Genomic DNA, 26,063 nt, shown 5'->3' with positions numbered 1-26,063 from the left:
TATGTCTTACCTTAGAAAATATGAATGGAAAATTATGCACTGGAGGAATGTAGCCGTTTCCATCTGAGTGTATTTATGAAGCTAAATTGCATAGTACTTAACATACAGTAGAATGCAGCATGATTAACTCCTTGACAACATGTTCAGGTGGTGCTTCTCATTAAATAATTTAAGGTTTTTTTGACAGGCCAGACTTCTTACAAGATGCCTAATAATTCTAGGAGAATTAATCAAAACACAGAAATTCCTTTTATGTACACACAAAACTTACTATATGCAAGATCTGGCCATGTATCTGGTATGTGGCTATTTCCAGTAAACTATAGTCAGTATTTGTTTCTTAGTTCTCTTTTGACTTATTACTTAGGAATATTTTTTGAAAGACGGTTATGAGACTTTATACATAGAGCTGGTTGAAAAATGCAGTAAAATGTCATGAAACATTCATCCACATGAAAATATTAAGTTTCAGATAACTTTAAAATTCTTTCTAGTCTTTCTCTCATTGCATCTCTGTTGGTTTTCCTTCACAGTGATCGGAACTGACTATATCCTGCAGAGGTGTCAGGAAATGGAGGCACAATGTTAGAGACCTTCTTAAACTCTGCTCAACTCTTTGGGGAAAAAGCATAGCCAAAAAAAAAAAAAACAACACCCCACAACCCCAAAAAAAAGGAAATCGGCTTCCTTGTATGAAACTTTCATACTGCTCAGCTTGATTCACATTGCTTAGGAACAAGAGATTTATTTCATTTCCATGTGCAGAGCCATTTGCTGGGGCTTCAGATGCCATCTGTCTTCCAGGGGGAAGTTTGGTGTTCTTCTCATTACCCACTCCCCATACAGTGGGCTCCTGATGCATGACAGAAGCAAGTGTGAATTGTGCAGGCTCATGCACTGCATGATCAGAGCACAGAATGCTTGTCACCCTTCAAGTCACAAATGTGACTGTGGAATGTGATGGCATATCTCTCTGGGGGAGTCTGTCAGCCCTGCCTGCTCCAGCAACACGCCAGGGGGCTACGCAGCACCATCCGCACCATCAGGATGCTGCAAGGATTTGCTGCACTGCTTTGCCAAAGGCACCTTGTGACTCAGTCAAGGCAGTAACTGCAGGTTTTACAGACATGACATAGCCAGAGAGACTCACACTAGCCTCTTACCCTACCTCTTGGGCAGACTTTGTAGCCAGTGCTGGTCCCCATGTTGCTGCGACTGCACGGGTGCCCCACTACCAGGGCAAGATAAGGATGTTTACACAAGATGCAGTGACAGCCACTGAACACAAAGCTGGCCCATTGTAGGTGAAGGGCATCTTTACATACTGAAGCTCCACCAGCTTATCTTAGAATCAGTGCAATTAAACTGGTACAAGGCAGTTTAATTAAACCAGACACTCTCATGTGGGCTCAGTAGAAAGTATCCTGGTTAGCTTGCATCTGAATGTTTGCCAGTGCAAGCTAATCCACTTTTGAGAGGTTTAAACCCACATATGTGTTCCTTTTCAAATTTGCGCTACCTTAGCTAACCTATTACTAAAATGACAACTTCAGTCAAACTAGAACAAGTTTCACCAGGCTAATTGTTTAGGCATTTTTAGAAATATTAATCTCTTTTACTAATCAGCTTGGTTTGCTGATTGTCGTGATGAGGCTAGCCTGCCCTACCTTTGATTATAAAATGCTATTTTGGCAATCCATGTACCAAGGACTATTAAGGCTGTAGTGGATGCCTGCTTAATACATTACAAGGAGTACTAAGCAGCAGGTTCCTTAATCAAGGACTTTTTATTTGAACAACTTCAAGGTTTGACCTAAGACAGTTAAAAACCATTGTACCTGTGTATGTTTTCAACTTCTGATCCCGCTGCTCACTGGTCTTTGCCATGACCTGACCTGCATGCAGCTGATGTTAGGAGAGAAGTCATCCTGCACTGCCAGCTGCAGAAAAATGGGAGCTTGGGCACTGCTGCAGTGTTGACTTGCCATGTCTCACCTGAATTTCACAACTGTGCAGGAAAATCCCACCAGATTACTTAATCTATTACACTAAAAGCACACCATTGTCCCCTAAGACTTTTAGCTGCTGTGTTTTTACATGCTGCTCTACAACTCTCACAATAATCAAAGAATGCAGACACCAAATCAGATCAAAACCAGGATTGTGCAACATGAGAAATAAAACCCAGATAGTTTAGAGTTTCTCATTAGTGTATTTTTAAGTTCTTCAGGGAATTTTCAATGCAATGCAGTGCTCAGATAGGTGGCCTCTTCCACTCATTTTGGTAATCACCATCAATAACTGCCATGTAATCTATGTATCTTTGGGGGTTCTGGTAAAATACAAGAATAAAGAAAGGTAATGCAGTAAGAGCTATTTTTACTAACATGGAAACTTAGTGTCAGATATTACATTATCCCTTAAAAGTGATGTAATTTTCTTTCCAAAACTATGGAGTCTTTCAAGATACTTTCATTTCAAGAAGAGGGTGTTTGACCACTGATTATCACTTTAAGATGGTAAATCAAAAGTTATTCTAATTAGAAATCATCAAGTAATGCACGTATGTTCTAAAACAGCCAATAAAATGCACTCAAAACAGTAAGAGTGACTTCAGCTCGCAAAAAAAACAAACCCAAGTAAAAAAGCATTGGGAAAGGATTTGGAGGGAACAACATTCTGAGTACTGGTATACAAACACAAACAGGATTTTTCTGGCCTTTTTAAAGTTTTCTGTATTTCTGTTCTCCTCATTTTCTCACCTACCCTCAGCAAGCTTGCAAAGTGGCATGCAATTGTTTTAGCAAAATCTATTGCTTCCACCATCTTCATTCCTGGGACTATTCATTCTGAGAGGTGCCAAACAGCCCATACTACTTGTTAATTAAATAAAGTGTTAATTACCATTATTAAAGGCATCCTTGTTGGTTTTGCTGGAAAAAGACATCTGCTGGTAAGGACCAGTGGATTTCCACAGTGCACTGGTTAATGCTGGCTGACAAGAAGTGTCCACTTTGAGGTCCACCTGATTTTCACTAGTCCTTGCTCTATCAGAATTTGAGATGTTCAGCCCATACACACCATCCTCATAAACGAGAGAAGAATCTGATCTGTTGAGACTGCTTAGAGACACATACACAACAGCTTCATTTAAGTAGAATGTATTCTTGCCATGTAAGCTGTCCAATTGATTATGTCCCATTATCTGCAGAAGGGGGGAAAAAACCCAGAGAACAGCATTTTCACTTTTGTCCAGCACCACAACCACAGAATCACAGAATATCTCAAGTTGAAAGAGACCCATAAGAATCATGAAGTCCAACTCCCTGCTCCTTACAGGACCACCTAGAGCTAAACCATATGACTACGAGCATCGTCCTGAAGAATCCTTATACCAGGATACATAAAATTAACTGCCAGACAGAATGGGGATTCATAGCAAACAGTCACCTCATTTCCCAGAAGTTAACCTCAGAACATGTTAAATTGGATGTGCTTTCAGGAATAAACAGTTATAAACTAGTACATTTTGCCTTAGCTCCCCTCAAAACACAGGAAAACTCATTAATAATTGCAAAATAGCAAATAACAAAGGGTTACTACCTGGGATGCACTGAGCATTGCTGACTCCTTTTCGGGGGTTAATATTTTGCCCCATGGCTCAATGAGGTGCCACTTCACATATATAAATCTATGTACACTGCAATCCAAAAATAACACTGTACCTCACGTAGACAGGTAATCATAGAGAACAGGACTGCAGCAGTCAAATTGGGGATGGCAAACAGCATTCAGCAAGCCACCGTGGCTCCCAGGGGCTGAAAATGCAACTCCTGCAAAGACTCTCTGCCTGAAGGTGTTTATCAAGGCTGAGCTCACAAAAAAAGCAGCAGTAGCAGTGTGAGTTACTGCAATGTTTGGTCATCCAAAACAAGCTAGGTTCAGTGTAATGGTGAAAACACTGGGCTGGGAATACTGGCTGACTGGCAACCACCCAGCCAGCCCTGCTGCTGCAGGGATTACGGTAGTGGAAAACGCAGGACAAAGATGATCCCAAGGCCTGGAATGCATCCAAAGCCATGCAGTTTACTTGAAATAAAAATACAAGTAGTCTTACACATGAAATATTAGATTAAGAACTACTACTCTTTGACACTCAGCATTTCATTATTTTGCCTCGCCGCCTGTGCAATTCCAGCCATCCCTGCATCAGGCTATCATTCTTCAACTTCCTCTCCTCAAAAGACTTCAGAAGTCCCATCCATTAAAACTGACAGGCAAGTTCAGTTTTGGTTTTACCATCCACTTCTTAAGCAATGCAAAACAAGTCAAAATTGTACTGCAAGCTATACTAGTAAGAAGTGTCTTCCTTGTTTGGGCTGGGCAAGCATATATGGATAAGTCATGTTCACACAGTGTTCACAAAAGCCAGATGAAAAGGGGGAGGTCAGAGGCCAATCCTTCACCCCCTCATGCAGGCACAGGCTTAGACACCGAATGGTCACTGCCTGTTATGGGTCAGTTGCCAGCTGAAAAACTAGGGAGGTGATGGCCTAAAGAAAGGCTCTACAGATTTTCCTGTGAAAACGAAAACCTGAGCGGAAAAAAAAGCTGTTTGGGTCAGTGAGCTTTCAATATATGCAAAAGCCAGGCAAAAATGTTTTGATTTTCAGGTGCTTTAGAGAACAGTAATGGAAATCAAGACCATACTCACCGAGGCAGGCACTAGAAGCCAGGTCCCAACTGGCAGGTGAGCACCAGACAGTTGAGTTCAGAGTCAGCCTCTATCCTTCACCCTCAACAAAAACTTAATCATTTTTAGTATTAAATGCTTAAGCAGCTTCAGAGCCACTTTAAATTGCATCCCCTAATAATGACCATCTCCAAGGAATTATACTGTCAGCGATGGAGTCACACACCAACCTCTTCCCCTAAGGAGCTGCTCCTTTCAGGGGAAGGCCTGACACGTGGGGTTCACAGGAGCCTGGAGCTTCTCACCCCTGGAGCAGCCACTTTTTCTCACTGAAGACAGTGCTGTTGTCCAGGAACAAGGACAGCAGCCAAAGACTTCACTAAAAGCTTTCTATGTGTCAAGCATTACAATAATTTAGCCTTCCTACAAGAGGCAGGACACACAATGTATCTCGCAAACACAGCAGCAAAGCAGAATATAACACAGATTCTCACAATTTCCATCTCTTCAATTTAATACCCATCCATCTGAGTTTGGCTTCTGTAGGGCACCCAGCTTAAAATCACAGAATGGTTGAGACTAGAAGGGACCTCTGGAGGTCATCTGATCCAACCCCTCTGCTCAAGCAGGGCCACCCACAGCAAGTTGCCCAGGACCACGTCCAGATGGCTTTTGAATATCTCCAACAATAGACACTCCACAACCTCCCTGGGTAACCTGCTCCTGCTCGGTCATGCTCACAGGAAAAAAAGTGTTTCCTGATGTTCAGAGGGAACCTCCTGCGTTTCAGTTTGTGCCCATTGCCTCTGGGCCTGTCACTGGGCACCACTGGAAAGAGCCTGGCTCCATCCTTTTTACTCCCTCCATTTAGGTATTTACATACGTTAATAAGACCCCCACGAGCCTTTTCTTCTCCAGGCTGAACAGTCTCAGCCTCTCCTCATAGGAGAGATGCCCCAGTCCCTCAAACATTTTTGTGGCCCTTCAGTGGACACCCACCTCTGCCTCGCTCCGCTCAACCCTCTCCACCCCCCACACCCCGTAGCTCTATGTGTCTCTTGTACTGGGGAGCCAGAACTGGACACAGCACTCCAGGTGTGGCCAGAGTAGAGGGGAAGGATCACCTCCCTTGACCTACTAGCAACACTTTGCCTAATGAAGCCCAGGAGACCATTAGCCTTCTTTGTGGCCAGGGCACATTGTTGGCTTATGGTGTCCACCAGGACCCACAGGTCCTTTTCCGCAAAGCTGCTTTCCAGCTGGGTGGCCCCCAGCATATACTGATGCATGGGGTTGTTCCTTCCTAGGGGCAGGACTTTGCACTTCCCCTGGTTAAACTTCATGAGGTTCAAACAAAGCCCTTGGATATGCCTGAGCCTCAGCTTCCCACATGCTCACTCATTACGTTGCCAACCAACAAAACCCAGATGTACTAGTCTGTTCATCAAGGAAGGTCTCTCTAGGTCTGCAGTCGGGGATATAATTATGGTGGGGAACCACACACCTCATAGCTCCCTGTGGATGACAACAGGCTACTTTGTTGACCGTGCTTCCAGTGCCAGAGCAGCTTCTTCTGCATTTTCACACTGTCTCTTTCTCTCTCCACCATTTTCTGGCCCTCCTGGAGCCTCTCCAAGCTCTGCTGGTACTCCTGCAGCTGCAGCGCCAGTCCCTGTCGGCTCCTTTCCAGCAGCTCCTCCTGGCACCCGCACTCCCTATCCCGCTGCCCCAGCTGGCCCTCCCTTGCCTCCTGCTCCCGCTGCCGCTGGTCACATTCACGTAGCCACCGCTGCTGCTCTTGCTGAAACTGCTGCTTCAGCTTGTGTATGTTGGCCAGCTCCACCCTTTGTTTTTCCAGATTCTGGCATTTTTCTTGTTCCAGAAGGAGGTTTAGCCGAGAACCATGGCCCCGACCAGTCTTCTCATTCTCTTGCAGGAGCAACCTACGGAGCTCTCTGTGGCTGTCCTGGATAGCTAGTGCTGCCTAGACACCACAACAAAATCAGACACAAATGCTGAAATATTAGCATTAATCCATTTCTGTATTTTTACATAGAAGCATTGTACGCAAATACTTCAACCTCACATAATATCAGCACTAAATGCTTTTGAGGAGGTTATTCCTCATGGAAGTAGAGAAAATGCTGTGTTCATGCCTTTACCAAGACATGTTTCTAAAAGCACTCAACCATTTCAAACACTTTTAACACAGCTTCTGGTTTACACTTAGCATTATTATATATGTTTACGTTACAGCTGTGCATATGCACTTCAGTTACAGCTGGGGTCCTGTTCTGTCAGAGGATGTTAAGACACAGAGGAAAAATTATTTTTCATGTTAAAGAGGGCATTAAGGTACTGGGAATGCTACACTCAACAAAGTATTCCTAACACAGACGTGGCTTATACAGATAAAACTGTACTGTTTCCAGCACAACTCACTCCAACCCTAAGGCTCTCCTTGCTAACTGGCAACAGTGCAGTCCTACTAATATCAGTCCTACAGGCACCTGCCAACAGAGCCATGTCACCAGGACCATACTGCTACATGCACCTGACCAAGATACCTGTGCTGGCAGAAATCTGCAGTATAGTAATGATTTCAGTTTTGATGTTTCAGTAGTTTATTTTACAACTGAGCGCACTATATTCCGTCCTTCACAAGGATGTTGTGACATTGTTTGCATTAAAGATTGTGACATCCTCCAATAACACAAAAATAAATAGCTGGGATTAAGAAGAAAGAAAAGCAAGAAAGCCCTAGATCTGCTGAGGCACTTATTGCTCAGCCTATCTTCAAGAGCTGGCACGGGAATCTACTTCAGCAGACATTCCCAGAGAATTCCCACAGCCCTGTTACCCCATGCTGTCCACCCCAGAAAGAGTTTTTAACTTTCTGCAATGTGCAGTCCCCACTTTTCTTGGCTCTTCCTCCAGTATTGGGTCAGTTCCAGTGATTTCTAAACAGGGCAAGGACAGGATCCCCTGCTTGTTTCTCTGCACCTATACAGCCAATTCATGGTCTGAATGATTAAGGCACGATCCCAAGCCTTACTTTACTGCCCCTCTGGTGTTAAGCTATTTGTTTTTCAATTTTTCAAAAATTTTGCCTGAATTACAAGCTTTTTATTTTGCTTTTGCATTGTTTCAATCCACTTAACTTCTAAGCCCAAGGTTTCCAGGATTATTACGAAATATGCTAATGTCAAGAGAGTCTAAAAATTAAACATACTCAAATGAAATATTTGAAAATAAAACTATAAAACTGCACCTAAATAAGAAAAAATAAGTTAAAACATTCAAAGTTAGCATGGAAGAGGCAAAAACTTCAGAGTAAGGCTCTACAGAACATACGCAATAATTAATTGAGATTGAAATATCTAAATTGAGTTGAGTTTGCTATGTAAGTGGCAGACGCACCGTTTACTAATAGCCAGGAGAATTTTCTAAACAAAATACTAAAATTTTTCAATATTTTGAACTATAATTTTAGAAATCTGTACATGAAATTACATCAGTTCTGTTAAAGCCATCATTTTACTTTCCCCCTAGAATTTGGGGGGGGGGGGGGGGGGGGGGGGGGGAATTGATCTCCAAGCAAGCAAGCATTATTCAGTTCTTAAAAGAAACCTACCACTGATGTAGAATAAAAATATATTATATGACAACTTATGCAACAGTCGGTAGAGATAAGTATCCACTGACATGATGTCTAAAAGTAGGGCAAGATGAAAACAAACGTTAGGAAGTAAATTATTAAGACTAATTACTCTACAAAGTTAGCAGAGGAGTAGTCACCTGTATGCTGTACAAGAGACGGGTTAAGTTCTGGATTGTTTGTACAATCTAGAAAATAAAAGAGAAGGATTTTCAAAGGTTTGACCACTGTTAACTAAATAGTTACTACATTCTGTCTGGGGTTTAAATAAACTCACCTCTGTCCCTGTAGATCCTGGGAAACTCATACTTCCTCCCTAAAATAAACACATGTTGCTTTAAAAAGTAGGTTTTAACTTTAGAATTATATCATCTAGGTAATTTATTTTTTTTTAAACTAGCGGAGACATTCATATCACTCATATATGCAGTGCTGAGTCAAACCTTTTTGTGGGTATGTGAAAAAACAAGCAATAACCTACGAAGACTAATAGTTCATCAACACTGGCGTTTCCGTGGAAATCACTAGAGATTCTAAGCACAACTGTAAAAATAAAAATATTTCATCCACAATTTTAATCCTCTCATGACTAATGCTACACAAGAAAAGACATTTCCATTCATTCTTTGTTTACTTGACAGTTTTGAAATACAGCAATCAAACTTCTGTGTATACAGCACAGTGGGTTTAGATCACTTATAGTAGGATGAAACAGTACAAGACTCTTCAAAAACAGTGACATTAATGTAGCAAGAAGCTAGCAGAAGTCACGTCAGTGGGTTACAGTGAATGCCTTATATGTGCTGTGAGGTGCTGAGCAAAGGCTGCGTGCCCCCTATACTCTGCAAAGTGCACCAGCGTGGATACTATTGTCCACTGCAGCAAGGCTCAGCCCCTTCACACTTTCCACCCTGCTCCATTTTCCTAAGAAGCTTTCTAAATTTATGGGGTGAAGCCACCCGTAATCCCTTCAGCATGAAGAACAGCTCCTCTGAGAAAGATAAGGTGAAATGGTGGAGAAATAAAATACAATCCCTTCTGAGGCTACACTGAAAAGACTTCCAGTATGATTTTTCTTTTTTTTTTTTTTTTTTCAGAGGAGCAGAGGAGGGTTTGGGGAGTATTTGCTCTCTCTCTCTCCGATTTTCCTAAGTTCTCTACTGAGTCTCACTTTCCACCACAGAGAGCAAAGCAGCTGCTCCATTTAGCTGCAATAACTGAAAATGAAGACTAAAAAGGCCAGGCCCCGAAACACGGCTCAACACAGACAAGCTAGGGGGAAAGGGAGCACCGGCTGCAGCATTTCTTCCACTTCTCTCTCTCTCTCGTTATCTCTGTTTGGTATTTCCCTCCATTCCCTCTCCACGTCCTCACCGCCTCCTCCGCTTCTCACTGCACCCAAGAGCCACATAACTGCTCGGCTCTGCTGTGAGAAGCAGAAGACCTTGCACGGATGCCTCAGTGCAACACAAGGACTAACACAAGGGAGCTCCACTTTCCCTTTGCTAGGCAGCCAAGATGAGCAGTGGGCAAGGAGAAAGAGCAGGGCTGAGAGAGAAGGAGATGCTGGCAGGGTGAGGAAGAGGAGAGCCTGCATGCTGAACAAGAATGGGGTTTCTTTCAGGTTTTGAAGCCCTTTTTAATTTAATAAAGGAGTTGTACAGGGGGATTGAAGGCTTAGCTGGCTGTGGCATGGCCAAGGGGTAGCAAGTGGCCGCCCCAAGCGCCTGTGGTCTCCTCACTGCAGCACCACTTGAGCGCTGGGGGATGAGCCCAAGGCAGGTTTAGTCGAGCTAGCCAGGGTGACAGCAGCATTGCAGCTGCACCGCTACAGCTTCAGCACAAGCCCTGTAAGTCCAGCTAGGTCCGAAGCAAATATATTCAGCAGTTTAACCTGTGCTGCAGGCCACCACCACCTCCCTGCCACTCTTCCCTAGCACCTTGGTTCAGAGTGATGAGCAGCAGCGGAGATGAGGACGGTCAGATCCCAGGGCAGGCTGCGTGCACAGCGCCTCAGACAATCCCCCGGAGATGCAATTACGAGGCAGGAGCAGGGGGGACGAGATGGAGACCACCTCTCACAGCTGCCTGCTTGAGACGCCACGTGTTGCACAGGCAACACTCTTCCTTCTGATGCTTGGTCAGCGTCTAAGCCCCGAGCTGGGGGCTTTTGCTCCGGCTGTCCGGCTCTCGGTTTCCCAGGCTAGCTGGCCTGAGCCCGGTGCTGCCACCCCACCACCCCAGGAATGCACACCCGGCGACCGAAGGCGGGCAGAACATCCTCTGCCCTTGAAAGCCCTTGCCTCGCCGGTTTTGTTTGCTCGTTCTGCCACCTCCTGGTAAGTCTAATTCTGACGTGGTAAGATGTGCCATGAGTCTTGCCCAAACAGCAGGCCAGACCAGAAGAGTAACTTAGGGTGGAGGAGTTTGCTGCAGATGCCTCTAGCCCACCTGCAGCCCAAATTAGGGCTAGCTTCAAAGTGCTCAGGGCCTTCTCCAGTCAAATGTGGGAAACCTCCAAGGATGGAGACCCCACAATCTCTCTGGACAACCTGCTCCTGGTTGATCCCCCTCATGGTGATTAGTTTTTTTTCCTTACATACAGTCAGAATTTCCCTTGCTGCAACCTGTAAACTTGGATGCTCATCGTTTTGGTGTGCACCTCTGAGAAAAGCCTCGCTCTATCTTCCTATAACCCCAATGGAAATGTTTTTATGTGGAGCTACCGGAACTTTTAATGGGCTAGATTTGAGCCCCTCTATACTCTATTAGGTTATTTGATTTCCCCTCACCTAGCTTCTGTGCTCCCTCACTTGGACTTTCGTTTTCATCCCATTTTTTCCACACACACTCTTCTACCTAATCCCTTCTAACACAGCAGTCTGGTAAGATCACCTAAAGCTGAACATGAGGCAAGGTTATAGGCAGATTAGTGTATTAGCAGGAGTCTTCCAGAAATAGCTAGAAAAAAAAGCCCCAAGGTTTCAGGCACACAAGCCCTCTTTCAGATCTGATGCAAAGACAGTATGCTAAGTATCTCCTTTTCTAGCAAACTTTGCTTTCCATTTCAAGTCACGTATCTTCTATTCTTGCCTCTCCCCTTTATTCCTTTTGTGGTCCTGTTTCTCCACCTAAGGACTCCACAATTACAGTTCACTTTATTTCCACACGGTAATTCATACTGCTCTTACTCTAACACTTTGCTGCTACATGAAATTTGCCATTCCTAATTTTGCCCAGAACTGACTTTTGATTCTGCTTTTTCCCCAGAGTAGCTTATGAGTTATAGGACTTTGAAAAATGGGCAGTTTCTCTTCTATTCACTAATTGCTCCATTTTGTTTTAATTCAAAATTCTGAAGCAAGCTGGTGTAAGACAATCCATCCTATTTTATGTGCTTGTTCTCAGGACGAAGTTCTTCCAATGCATAAGTCTTTCTTGCATTAGCTGAGGTCTCAGTCATTGCAGGAGACTTTCATCATCCTGTGAATAGGAGGAGGGAGTAGAGGGAATACTATTGTCAGCTCCATAGAGATGTATGTATTGAATGATGACAGCAGAGAACCAGGCACTTAAGTGGCCCATACAAGTGGTACGAAAACACTGTGGCTTTTATGACAACCCACCGATCTGTAAGCCTGGCAGAAAAATCGTTCTGCATTTGGATTGTTTATGATTGCTTTTTAAAAATTCATTATTAATTGCAGTGACCTCTACTAAATTGAATCATCTGGATTTGGGTGAAATGTGCCTATCCTGCGCTTTGTGTTTTGGAAGTGTCTTTAGCTACCCCATAAAAATTTGGACAGAATTTACATTCCCAGTTCCCAGAGTGCTATGTGCAACACAGGAAGAAAAACTGGTTACAATACCTTATCCTCTAGATTGGCATCTGCCATTTCCTTTTCAACACTGAGATCAACTTCACATGATTCTTCAACTTCTGTTATTTCTGCATTTAACAAATAAAGCCCCAATAAAATGCAAGAGAAAGGTATCAAAGCATATTCTGACTAGAGAAACAAAGGGCACGCTTTTTTACGGCTACTCACAGGATGCTGAAAATGGAGATTTACACAATTTGGAGTTACATAATGGATTCTAGGCTGGGGAAAAACAAATTTGGAAGCCAGGATGGCACAGGTGGAACAATCAAGTTTTCCTACCTTAAAAATTAGTCGTGTTTCACTTACACAAATTTGAAATATAGCCATATCACTAAAAATGCTCTGCAGCAATAGTTTTTACAGGACTTTATTTGCATTTTTTTTTGCAAGAAATCCATGCTACCTTTTACAGCTGAAATTATTGGGATGTCAATCCTGGTTTCCAGGCCTTCTGACAAAAATCGGCTGACTTGGGAAATGGCCCATACTGCAATACAGACTTGCTGTGGAGCTAAGCCTCAATGATGAGAAAGTGTATGGAGATATGCAAATCTGACTCAATATTGCTGAATGCAGGCATGTGCTACAGAAAAGGTGCAGTGGAGGCAAACTATCCATTTACTTCAATGAAGTTATATGACAATTTACACTATCTGAGCATTTGCCCAAAGACAACTTTTATTACATTATCTTCTATTGATTCTGGAATAGACTGAGAAAGATTTCCAAAAAAACCAATCCAGTATCAATTATTTTAGCACTCTGAATATGTAAAAGCATCAAATTTTACTCACCACCAGGAACAGATTCCAAGATTTCATTGGCACTACATCTGTGCTTCACACTTAATTCCTCAATACTTTCCTCTGGTGATCTGTCTGTTTCACTCACTTGTGATGTCATTACAGCAACATGGAGACTTTCAACTAGAGAGGAAAACATGCAGAATTACAGAGGCCCCTTAAATAGCTCCTTAATGCATAGATCAATGACACAGAATCATAGAATAATTTAGGTTGGAGGGGACTTTCAGAGGTCATCTAGTCCAATGCCCTGCTCAAAGCTGGTCGAACGAAATTGGGTTGTTCAGAGCTTTGCACAGACAAGCTTTTAACATCTCCAGAGATGGAGACTTCACAGCCTCTCTGGACAACCTGTTCTGGTTTTTGACCACCCTCACGGTATATAATTTTTCCTTTCATTTAACTGGAATTGCCAGTGTTCCAACTTGTGCCTCTTGCCTCTCTCTCATCCTATCACCATGTGCCTCTGCAAAAAAATCTGTCTTCTCTGGATCCTCCTATTAGGCAGGAATGAGATCCCACGAAGCCTTCTTCTCTCAAGGCTGAACAGACCAACTATCTCAGCCTCTCCTCAGATGTCACCTTGGCCAAGGTGACAGCCCCCTAGTCACCTTGGTGCCCTTCGCTGGATTTGCTCCAGTTTGTCAATGTCTCTCTTGTCCAGGGGAGCCCAGCACTGGTCACATCACTCCATATAGGACTCAGCAGGGGTGAGTAGAGGAAGGATCACCTCCCTCAACCTGCTGGCAACTCTACTCCTAATGCAGCAGCCTGGGAGGTAGTTGGCCTTCTTTGCCACAAGGGCACATTGCTGCCTCATGGTCAACCTGCTGTTGAGTAGGACTCCCAGGTTCACTTCTGCAAAGATATTTTCTATCTAGTCAGTGTCCAGCCTGTACCAAAACATGGGATTACTCCATCCCAGATGCAGGACTTTGCACTTGTCTTTGTTGAACTTCTAGAGGTTTCTCTTAGCCCATTTTCCCAATTTGTAGAGGTCTCTCCAGCACATTGATCACTCCACTTCATTTGCTGACAGCCATGAATTTGCTAAGAGTGTACTCAATCCCTTGGTTAACTTCATTAATAAATATGTTGAACAGTAGTTGTCTCAGGATCCATCCCTACGGGAATCCCCTAATAACATGTTGTCAGGTGGACATCATATCACTGATTACAATCGTTTCAGCCCAGCAGTCCAGCCAATTTTCTGCCCAGTTATGCAGTCTGCATCTCACCAATTCAGCTGTAAGGATGCTACAGCCAGCGCAGACAGCATTGAAGGCCTTGCAGATGTCAAGGTAAACAACATGCTCTCCTCTCATCATAAAACCCATCAGGTTGGTCAGACACCAACACCAGCCCTTGATGAATCCATGTTGGCTGTTCCCAGTCACCTTCTTGTCCTTCATGTTCTTGGAAATGGCTTCCAGGACGATTTGCTCTATCACCATCTCAGAGATGGCAGTGAGCCTGACTATTTTGTAGTTCCCTATATATTCTTTCTTGAAGAGGAGTGTGATGCTTGCCTTCTTCAAGTCATCAAGAACCTCTCCTGATCACTGTGATCTTTCAAAGATGATAGAAAGCAGCCTCACAATGAGGGTCCCTGAGCAGCCTTGGATTTATCCCATCTCATCTCATGGATTTGTGTATAGCCAATTTGCTTAAGCACTCCCTAATTCTATCCTTCTCCACTGTGAGCAATGCTTTATTCCTATAGAGTCTGCTATTAGCTTAGGGACTTATTTTTCTGTTCTGGAAAATGATCCCCAGAAATGGCCTACAGTGTAAGCAATTGTAAATTCCTTACAGTGTGCTGAAGAGTCCTGAAATTCAAGACATCATCAACATTAGCATGAGAGAAAGTTAAAATTAAAAGTGTGCAGAATAAGGTGTGTAAGTATAGGCTGCCATTTTAGCTAAAATGACATTTACTATTGCATCACTGACATATTCCCTACCCAAGTTTTATCAATTTTATCAATAAAATGCTCTGTGACTTCATAATGATGATGGAGACCAACCTTCGCTACTTTTATCAGTTGAAATGTGGTTATTAGCCCACAGTTCTCAATTTAGGTGATGCTAAAATCTTGTAGTCCTTCTCAAAAAGCATACAGCCCATGCTGGATATAGCTGTTTACCAGGACTCTTTCCAGCTGAGTTTAGCTGAACTTCCAACCAGGTGAGGTATCCACAAATACCATTCCCCTCCTTCCTTTGGAGGACAGCACTGTAGGTAGCACAAGGCTATCACCTCTCTGTTAGATAGTATGCAGAAAAAACACAGCTCCTACAGCAATTCTGGCAGGTGTTTCTGGGCAGATCTGCCAGGATGATCTACAGTTTGGTCTGTATATGACCTTACATGATTTTGATCCATCATCAAATCAACCAAGGTAGGTGAAGGTCTGGGACCAGATGCAGTATCGTACTGCATCCTGTGATCTGCTTCACAGGGCTGTACTGCAGGGAGGACAGCTAAGGAAACAATCCTTAGGTGCAACCTAACACCATGTCCCTGCCTGCTTACATATGATGTTATGCACTAAACATAGCCCTTATCTCACAGTCTGGCAGGTACCATCTCGTGCATCTGACAAGCATAAACTTGAGAGACTTCTCTTCAATGCCCTTTGCCAAGTTTTGACACTGCCAGTTCTTGAGACTTGACAGAACAGCAGCACATGGCAACAAACACAGCTGTACTTTGTTACCTTGAATTATCTGCCCATGTGAAGGGCCACCAGTCCACTCTTCCCATGCAAACTCACCTTCTTTGAGTGCTGCTGCCAGCAGTGAAGCAGCCTGTGGAGTTTCTCCAGAATCAGGTTTGACAAGGAGGTGAGGTTCTACATGAACATCCTCAAACCCACTCATATCTCCCAGTTCTGCATAGATATGCAACTTCTCTTCCAAATAACTACAGATCTGCTGGTCCTGGTTACTCAGTAATTCTGTCAACAAAAATTGAACACTGCATTAATATTTTTTATCCTACAGGCAAAGCATGTTCTCCATTCAACCTTCTAATCCTTACGCCACACAGACATTGCTAGCTCGAGCTAGGCCTTTTTTAAGTGGTCAGGAACCAAATTCATCCCATAGTCTGTCCTAAAGAAAGCGGGCAGAGACCCTGGCAGAGAGTCAGGCCAGTGCCCTGATGAGGTGTTGCACTCACAGTGATCAATGCTGGAAAAGCACTTGGCTCAGACAACCAAAAGATGTGCTGATTCAGTGCCTCAACGTCAAAGAAGAACACCTACTCTCAGCAGAGGGTGCCCTTCCCTGTGGGTCTCAACAGGAAGGACATTGCTGGAATTTCTCTCCTTGCAGAAGTATAAAGATGTGGAATTTAGGTGTAGAGGAACCAAGGAAGCAGAATTTATCCCTATCAGCTACATTTTCAGATAAAAATAACAGCAGCAAAGGATGAAATGCCATAAACAAGCGCAAAGCCACACAATTACTGAAGATTTGAGGTATTTCCACAAACGTGGAACTACCTGCCCCTGATGCTAATCTGGGAAATTCAGTGTTTATTCTGAAAGCATTCATTTTTCTTCTTCTTTTTTACTCACGGTAATGTAGCAAAAGTATAAAATGTTTCGGAAAAAAAGGTTCTCTTTCAATAAACTCACATTATACCATCAGATCACCCCAGGTTTCTCTGCTGTGACTCTGCCTATTGAGCCACTCTGAAAGCACCAGCCAGTATGGGCGCATGATTCATTCATCCTGAACTCAGGAGGCAGGAGCTCTGAGTGCCAGGAAAGGTACCACACCTTGACATTTCTGAATTCTGGATGCTTTCGCCTCAGCAATACGTCTGTCCTCATCAGATTCACTCATTTTTCCTTCTTCTTCTTCCTCTGGACAACTTCAAAGATGAAAGACAAAGGTGAATAAAGCAAAATCTGCACATCATATATTCATCTTCAATACAGTGTTGCATTCATAATAAACAGAACACAACATTAGCATCAACTTTTGCTACAATCCAGAAGCATGCCATTTGTCTGCTTCTTTAGAAAGCAGTAACTGGACATAAACCAGACTGAAGAACTCCTTTTAATTCTGGCAAGGCTGCATCGTGCAGCAAATGGGTGGTTGGCCCTCATACAGGTTTGCTGTGCTAAGCATAAGTTTGGGCCCCATAAGGAGCAATGTTTTCCCTGCCATTCATAAGGAGCTGACACGAAGATAACAGGCATGATCGGGGATTTCCCCAAAATGGTTGTATGGACACCTGCAGCACTCTGGAAAGCATCCAGTGCCAAAAGCAAAGGTGAGGGAAACTTACAATGGCTGGTAAGGGCACTGAATGGGGAGTGGGAAGGGTCTGCTGATTCAGTGGGAAACCAGAAGTAACACGGGAAGTTTGGCTGAAGTGATGGTGAGGTTTTGGGGTCTGTGAATCCTGAGCTCAGAGGAAAACCCAACCTCACAGGATGTATTCAGCGCAATGCAGAACAGACAGTACGCTGCCACAGATATCCAACCAACCTCCCATCTGCTTTGGACTGCCAGGATGAAAACCAAAAGCCTTTTCCTCTACCTTTCCACTGCATCTTGAATATGCCTCATCCAGTTGTTACGTTCCTCTTTGGAGTTGGTATGAACCTCATACATCTCAGGCCCTGCAGATGAAGCGCTGATCAGGAACATACCCCTTTCTTCGTTAGCCACTTCTCTTACTATAAGCCTCTGAAGGGAGATAACGGAAGGCTTCTGGTCCTGGGGGAAACAGTCACAGCACACGCAAATAATAAATGACTCTCTTACAAAACATCACACTTTCAGCAGAGCACGATTTTCCAATGAATTGGACTAATTCTAGTCCTGGTATAGTAAGACTACGTATGTTCTCACCAGGTGTAAGAGGCTGCAAGTTTTGAGTATTTGGACATCTTTTTAAACTATTTTTAAAAATACATTATAGTATTTATGAACAAGTAAAGCACTGGGTATGTGCTAAAAAGTAAATACCAGAGGCTCAATGATACTGAAGCACAGTATTCATATAATGTTTATATTTATATAGTTTGGGAACTTCTCTCCATGACCTTTCATGCATATTATGTGTGTTTACTACTACATTTGGAGTTAAAATTATTCTTCTGTTTTGTTTTACAGAACCAGAAGTTAAGATTTATTTTAGATAATTGAAAGAGCCTGCTCTACTTCCCGCCTTCATAATCAGATGAGGTTTGACACTAAAAATAGCATTCTGTTATTTTCATCCGTCTTCCTAAAAAAATTACTTAATCTTGAAAATAAACTTAATTTTCCATATACTGGCATATTACTTTTCTGAATACACTACCAGGAGTTCAGGGAAAAAAAAAAAAAACATTATGTGGGAATAACCTAGAAAAGAACCTAATTTTCAAGAAATATACAAATAAAAATCCAATGTGTATATTCAAACATCTGGTAATATACTTACAACAGCTGCAAAGATGTATTTTTGATCTTTTTCTTGTAAGAACAGTAGTACATCAGTTAGAAGCAGAGCTAATGTCTCTTAAAGTGAGAAAAGGAAAATAATGTTTTTTAATTAAAGTTATTACAATTATAGTTAATTTCCTCTTTTATCTTTAAAAGGAGAGAAGCCTTGATCAATAAATATCCCACAGAATCCTACAGTAAACTAAACAGGAAATATCTGGATTAGCCTACGGTTTGCATGAAGCAACTGCACGTCATCACTTTGCATCTCCCAGGAACGACCACACTTTCTGCCATCTACCCTCCTGCAGCACCATGCTGGAGCACTGGCCCAGGGAAAGAAGAAATCCTCACTCTAATGTCAGTACAGCTTCCCCAAGCCACTCACAGGCAACCTGGTAAAGACCATCCCACATAAATTTTATTTTGCCTATGCTGTAACATATACAGCACACTATTACACTGGTAAAAGTATTTCTGGAATAACGATGAACATATAGCTTTATAAAGTTTTACAGCAAATATTAGTAAGCTCCAAAAAAACCCAACCCCTACATGTGATTAACACCAAAAATCAAATTCTGGGCTTGCACGTAAAAATGAGGCTCCAGCCAAATGTGGCTTCAGATTTTCTTTTACACTGTGGATGTCCTAGTACCACTGAAGAATAGCATGTGATTTTTCATGCATTATTTTCAATGGCCAGCACTGTAAACAATATAAATGTGTAAGTCAAGACTCTATGTTATGGGATGAAACTGCAAATCGATGAACTAAAAGGAGGGAACTGGAAGAAGAAATGCAGCTGACAGCTTTGTATGTGAACTTGTCTTCCTACAGTGGATTACCCACAAGCCATGGCAGCTTCTGGATCAACTCTTCCAGCAGTTAGTGGCATATTCTCAATACCATTACCTCAGAAATTAATGTTTGCAAAACAGCATAATAAAGTATTTTCATTCTTAAAGCAACCAATCTTCATATGTTACTAGCAAATAAAGAGTTAAAGGACTTTACTGCTCAGATGGAATACCTTTGAAACGACCAGTCGCTGTCTTCCAGTACACTAAACCTTCATGAAGTATCATCCTCTCTTTCCTCATCAAGTCTTGCTTCCTAAAGACATGGCCATTTTTCAGCTTTGTATATGTTTTGTTTTCAGTTCTACTGAGAATTTCCAACAGCTTTTGCTTTTTCTCATATTCATTCACTTTCAAATCTACTGCTGCAATCATGTCCTTAATTAGACGAAGGGCTTTGCACAGGTCTTTATGTTCTTCTGTTCCTTCTGTATAAAACAAACAAAAAAAACCCAACATGATAGTAGTCAGCATATTCAGGAGAAGATATCATTCCTTACTTTCTGGGAACAATCAACATGATGCAAAGCTTAAATTGATAAATACGTCATTTTAAGTTAAGAGGCATCTACTTTTATTTTACTTGCCTATTAAAAGATGACATGTACCTCAGATTTATTCATTAGAACAACACATGGAATAGTTTCTGACATATTTATGAGCTGTTAGCACTTAAAAATTTAACTGGCTAAGTAAATCATATAGTATATTACTCTTCTGGCTAAGTAAAAAAAAACAACCTTGAAGCAGGATTGCAAGCACAAAGTGTTTGCATTTGGATATGGAACTTTCTATAACGCTCATTTATTGCCCATTTGGGGGCAGTATCTGTAAGTTATTAGTATTTCTAAATGCTCTATGAAATTCCAGAGGTCATTCAAGCTTTGTTTGAAAAACTGGAGAGTAACTTATGAAATGTTTGCCTAGCCCTATTTACAAGACTCCAGAATTAATTTCAAAGAAGGTGCAGATGCATGCCTGAATTAGTTCACATCCTCTAGTCAAGATCTTTTCCTAAAACAAGTATGCTCTTCTGGACTTCCGTGGCTCACCCGGCTGGAATATTGGAAACCTTCGCAGCCCAGCCTTGACAAAGACTACATACACCAGACACCCTGTTTAGGTGATGTTTGCCTGAACATTAGATATTTACGTTGCCCTGGTTCTCCACAGAGCAGTGAATTTCATCTTTTGTTATACTGTAGCAATGCATATTCCTTAGGTTAGAAACGCGCTAGAATTCCAGATATGAAGCAACACTTTAGCTTTTATTCACCTTTTGAGTATTGCAATATCCTTTCAACCAGAACAGGGTATTTGGTGATTCGCTGGGTGACGAGCAAAATGCACTCAGGGATTCCTCGGCGTCGCGCCAACAGGTTACTATTTCTTAGCTGCACAGATACAAATATATACCTTAAGTAGTAAATGCGTATTAAACCACCAGTTGACTAATAAGAAATATGATCTAAATGCACTAGAATAAGCTAAAACAAAATGCTGGGTTATCTGAACCAGCCCCAAGAACAGTTGCTGCCCTGAGGGATGAGGTGTACTATAACAGGAACGTGTGTGTAATACATACTGGATGCCAAAGCTTTCTAAATTTTGAAAGAAAAATGTAATTTATCAGCTCACTGGTTAAGGAGGAAAAAACTTTGCCATTTTTATTAGCTATTAAAAGCGAGTTACTGAATATAATTTCAATCCTAATCTAAGTAAAAGCTACGTATCTTTTTCCTGAGTATTTTGTCAATAGTGATCACGATCCAACTTTTTATTAAACTTACTTTAATAAAATTCTGGAACTTCTTGTTTTGTTGCAACTCTTTAAAGAGATTAACAGCTTCTTTTTGATGGCTGCAAAACTCTCCGTATATTTTCTTCATTTTAGTTGCATTTTCCTCTGAAAACTGAAGAAATTAATAAGTGAATTGTGCTCAACATTGTGCCTAACAGGAAAGTGTATACACTTAATTAATGTATTTTGTACAAATACAGAACTTCTATGCTACTTGTTTCTCAAGTTCTCTGAATTTCACTAACAGGGCCTGTCACTACAGAATGAAAACTGGCTAGCTGTTTTTTAGGAGCAAGAAGAGGAACGTAGGCTGGAGAGAGGCAACCTCCACTACAGTCTTGTCAATAACAGCTAGAACAATTACTGTAATTCACCTCTTTGCAATCACAATCCCTTTGAGACTTATTTGCATTTGTCTGATCTCCACACTGCTTCTAGACAAGATAACGGTTCAGCTTCTTTATTTCAGTGGAGTGAAAACTGACTGACCAAAGGTGAAAAGCCACACTCTCCTGATTGCAAGGAACTGAAGTGTGACCAGCGAGCAGTTACTGTTCTGCAACCACCATAAACACACTGTGACCACCCCTTCTCTAGTGAGCAGCAACTTGAGATGCACCATGCCAGATTGCTACAAGAAATGAACAGGTAGTTTCTTTTCCATCATCAGGCAATTTTTCACACCTCTGCTCAGCTGTTAAAAAAGTGAATCCATTGCTTCCATTTTTTGCAGTCCATGGCATGATGGCAGCGGCCTTCTACTGTGAGCAGGACCAAGTTCATCACTTTCCTCATCACCTGTACCATATAGGTATAAGTTCATCCCAAGTTCATCACAGTTATCTGTCAGAAATTATCTCCTCTCATTGCTACTTCACCCTGCAACCATCTGGAGGGGACAGTCTTTGAATTTTATGAGGCAACCATAGCCCTGTTCTTGCCCACAAAAGTTTTTGACATCAATACATTGTTTAACTTGGGAACCTTGAGTACATAAAGGATTAAAAGAGCTGATGCGTCTACCTGCTGCACAAGGATGTCTCCAATTCTGCTGATGACAAAATTACGTTCGCTCCCTGCCTTACATGATTCCTGCCGTCTCTCCTTCATTCTGCAGAAGAATTGCCTGTGCATCTCCAGTAGCTCATCTAAGCAGGGGAATATTCTGTCTACTGTGCTGTGGTCCAGCTGCAGTTCTTCCTTCATCCCTTTCCTGAATATTTCAGACATAATGAACAGGGTATGGATGTGATGCACTTCTGTTTGCATCAGCTCTGCAGTATAAAAGAAAACAGCATAGTATAGTAATCACCTGAACATTTTGCACAACTTATAAGATAGACTTCAGCAATATGCAAATATACAGTCATAAACATATTTTCTGTGTGAGCCTCAAACCTAATAGATTATGTCAGTAGGAAGACTTAATTTGTCTGGTTCTGGCACAGTTCTCTCAACTGTACCCCACTGAACAAGCTGGGGTTGCAACTGCTTGAGCTGGGGATTGGATGAGGTCCCTTCCAACCTCAACCGTTCTGTGAACAGGGCAGACATGTCCTGGTAGTCGCTACTCACCATTTCCTTAGCTCTAGGACACATTGTAATTTGTGACAAAAATGTTCTTTGAACCTTCTTATTATTCTGAGTTGAAGCATTCATTCTTCTGGACATAAAACATGTAGGTTCCCTCTCTATTTTCTACACCAAATTGTTTTTAAAGCTACACGATGCTTTGAAATACTGACCAAAAATGACATCCTGCCTCTTGATGACATCCTTTTCTTGCTTGCTACAGAACACTGGATCCACAACAAGACTCCAGGACTCTGCCTCAAACTCTTGTGCATCTGTGCGGAGATCAGTCCACTGAGACAAATCCACATCATCTATGACAAAATGTGTATCTCATTAACACCAGGCATACGAACAGTAAGGGAAATACCTTTGCACATGCAAATCTATTTATATAGTAAGGGGAACACATCACAGAGATGAACTTTAGACAAGGCTTCTGCAAACATTGGCAGTGGCTTCACAACAGAGAAGCTTGCCAGATACTAATATCATTAAGTGCTCTTCGTTTAGCAGATGAAGTGGCTTCCTATATCAACTAAGGAGTTCTTCTATTTTGCACTATCCAATACAGGTTATAAAATGCAACATCTGTGCAATAATTGTCACCTTCCATCATAAAAGAATCCATTGAAGAAAAGGTCCCTAATGCTTGTAACATCTCTTCAGACCGTGACTTGGGCCTCCAGGTGCTAGTCTCAGAGTCTTGTTCAGAAAACAGTGTAGGTCTTCTACAGCAGAAAAAAAAAAAAATCCCACATTTATTTAATGGTTTCAATTTTCCTAGAAATGCTGAATGGTCTATTTAGCATAGTCCCCTGGCAGCTGCCGTCTACCTTTCAAAACTGGCACTAGGGACACTTTTGGACAAGAAGTGGGGCTGTGGCGAGGCTTCCCTCCTTCCAGCAGACAATCCGACAGGCACAGAGGAAGAATGCACCGGGGAGAGCACCATCTGTGAAATGTCTCCAGGCAGGGAATCTGTGAGGCAAAGCACAACACAACATTTTGACAAACAATGTGGAGTATGTCTAACACTGCAACCTGAACATAGCAGACCCAAATGTATGTGCATATGGTAAATGACATACTCAAAAGCACGAGACAGAAATGACTACTTTTGATTTTCATTCTCACTGAAAACAAAACATAGTAAAACTCCCACTCATTTTAGTAGAAGATGAGTTAAATCAACAGTATTTTCTTCAAAAAATCCTACTTGTATTAGAGACACACACACTTTCTTACTGAAACAAAAACTAGAAACGACAAATGATACAGGAAAGTTCATGTTGTCTGTCCCGTGATTTTTAACCAAGGCTTAACTTAGAAGTGCTAGGTTTACACCTCCTAACTTACTTGTAACACCAGCTTGGGGTTTGTTTTTATTATGATACCTCTCCTGGGATTTCTGAAAAAAGAAGAATTTTATGAAATTGCAATGAAATCATAGCTGATAACACACTGAACAGTCAAGTCAGTAACTCACTTCCATATATCGTCACAAAAAAGGGCTTCAAGAAAGTGCTCCTAAATTATGGTCCTAATTTATACCAATAACTAATAAATCCAAGTTACTAGTTATTGGTAGATAACAATATTCAAAGTAAAATGATATCATTTGTACTACAACACAAAACCGAATCTGTTTATTCTAAACCGAGTCACTGAGCTACAGCATTCTGCTTTCATTATATGAATATTGCCTGTTGAGGCTGCAAGAAAAGGAGTTCCCATTGAGGGCTTTATATTCAAATAAGCTTGAAGCATTTGTGGCAGGGCACTACGTGAGGAAGCCTGGGTATCAGAGGCAGAATTGACCCCCCTTCCAAAGCGAACTTTTGCAAAACCTGTAGTAAAAGCCTTCCATGCTTAGGCATGCATTTCACGTGAGGTGGGTCAGCGAACATTTTCTGCTGCTCATTCTTGTTGAGATAAGTTGGGGGCGGTGGCGGCTCTTGTCTCCGCTTGACAAATAACCCACTAGCCCCAGTAATTAAAACTGCCAGTTCAGCTGTCCTAATGTCCTAAAGTTGCCCAGAAATTTGTGCAGGTCTATGATGTGACAGCTATAACCAAAATAAATAAAAACACCTGATTTATGTGCAGTTTAAGGCTTGTTTATGCTGAAGAGTCTGTATGGAAACATGTTCTCCCTGCAAGCCACCCTGATGCAAAACCCAGCTACACCAGAAAGACACACTCCACTAACTGCAAAAATGACCTGTATCACTGTGGCACACTTCTCTACAAGTCCCATTTTGTTCCATGAGGGCAGAAGCCTTGCACATCTGGTTTTGAAAATTATGTCTTTGTAATGATAACCTCATCATGCATGTATTCCTACTTAAAATAAAGGAGTATCCATCAGCTCTAGCACTGATTTTGCCCTGTCTGCAGTGGCAGCTGAACACTGGGAGTGACTGCCTAGGCAGCCTGTGGAGTCCCCTCCTCCAGAGATTTTCCAGAACAGGTCAGATAAACATCTGCCCAAACTGTTACCTAGAAGTGAGGCTGCCTAAGGGTGAGGAGATGGACTAGGTCCCCTCTCCAAGTCCCTTCCATCTCTTCTTTCCATTAGTCCAGACATACAGGATCCCCTCTTCTACACGAGGGGCTATCTGTGGTTTTGAGGAGCTTTTCTTTTTAATCACTTTTGCATACCTCCAGGCACACCATTTCACAATTTGAGCTTGCAACTCTTCAAAACCAGAAATATCTCTTTAAACTAATTTCTGACCCTCTTCTAAAAATTACTGTTCAAGCACAGTGCTCCCTCTGTTGCTCGTATTAGACATTTTGACACCCTCGCAGCCCTTTGCATAAAGACACTGGGTCTGGACAGGCTGTGTATACTTTCTTTTTTCCTTCATGATGTTTCCAGACCCCTTAGAAAGCAGATACGCTCTAGTAAGAACGGTGCGGTATAGGAGGTTACCTTGGTGCACACAGGAGAACACTCCTTGCAGCTCTTATGCACAATCATGTTGCAGTCTGAAAGAGAAGGCACGTTTCAAAGCCTGGCATCGAACAGGGTCCCCAGCCTGCAGAAAATGTTACTCTGAGGCTTCACCTTTTTCCCTTCTTCAGGTCCACTTACTAAAGTAGCCGTGAGGATGCTTTGATGTTATAGCCCCCGGCTAGAAAGAAGTTTTTGTCTAATGTGCTAGGGGCTAGGAGATGGCTGTCCTCCCTTCTGATGCTGTTACCTGCCATCCTTCCTCCCTCTCCCTTGCCAACCTCAGCTCATTACATAAAGGAGGTACATCCAAATTTAGGCAAGGTTTCTTTTTGAAACAAAACACTGAACCAGGATCTCAAAGCAGGATTCGGAG

General features: G+C 42.2%; 1 protein-coding gene across 11 annotated transcripts in view; it reads right to left on the bottom strand.

Moving 5' to 3' along the window:
• ARHGEF28 (Rho guanine nucleotide exchange factor 28) overlaps positions 1–26,063 on the bottom strand; it is a 128,426-nt gene that overhangs the window by 14,773 nt on the left and 87,590 nt on the right. For 9 of the 11 annotated variants that reach the window (XM_030004557.1, XM_030004555.2, XM_030004552.1 and 6 more), the window contains 19 exons: positions 25,667–25,722; positions 24,088–24,139; positions 23,565–23,709; positions 23,338–23,459; positions 22,902–23,042; positions 22,180–22,430; positions 21,146–21,268; positions 20,632–20,749; positions 19,529–19,783; positions 18,494–18,570; positions 17,603–17,781; positions 16,830–16,924; positions 15,819–16,001; positions 13,033–13,164; positions 12,224–12,303; positions 8,629–8,667; positions 8,492–8,539; positions 6,198–6,677; positions 2,905–3,205 (listed from right to left, as the gene is read on the bottom strand). In XM_030004557.1, coding sequence (XP_029860417.1) covers positions 2,905–3,205; positions 6,198–6,677; positions 8,492–8,539; positions 8,629–8,667; positions 12,224–12,303; positions 13,033–13,164; positions 15,819–16,001; positions 16,830–16,924; positions 17,603–17,781; positions 18,494–18,570; positions 19,529–19,783; positions 20,632–20,749; positions 21,146–21,268; positions 22,180–22,430; positions 22,902–23,042; positions 23,338–23,459; positions 23,565–23,709; positions 24,088–24,139; positions 25,667–25,722 — 2,877 coding nt within the window. Of the gene's footprint in view, positions 1–2,904; positions 3,206–6,197; positions 6,678–8,491; positions 8,540–8,628; positions 8,668–9,981; positions 11,835–12,223; positions 12,304–13,032; positions 13,165–15,818; positions 16,002–16,829; positions 16,925–17,602; positions 17,782–18,493; positions 18,571–19,528; positions 19,784–20,631; positions 20,750–21,145; positions 21,269–22,179; positions 22,431–22,901; positions 23,043–23,337; positions 23,460–23,564; positions 23,710–24,087; positions 24,140–25,666; positions 25,723–26,063 lie in introns of those variants that run through there. The other 2 variants (XM_030004558.1, XM_030004563.1) reach the window with 2 other exon arrangements.

Source organism: Aquila chrysaetos, chromosome Z, assembly GCF_900496995.4.
Source record: "Aquila chrysaetos chrysaetos chromosome Z, bAquChr1.4, whole genome shotgun sequence".
Taxonomy (NCBI): Eukaryota; Metazoa; Chordata; class Aves; order Accipitriformes; family Accipitridae; genus Aquila; species Aquila chrysaetos.
The sequence above is the reverse complement of the archived record's forward strand: the minus strand, read 5'-3'. Positions and strand labels throughout refer to the sequence as shown.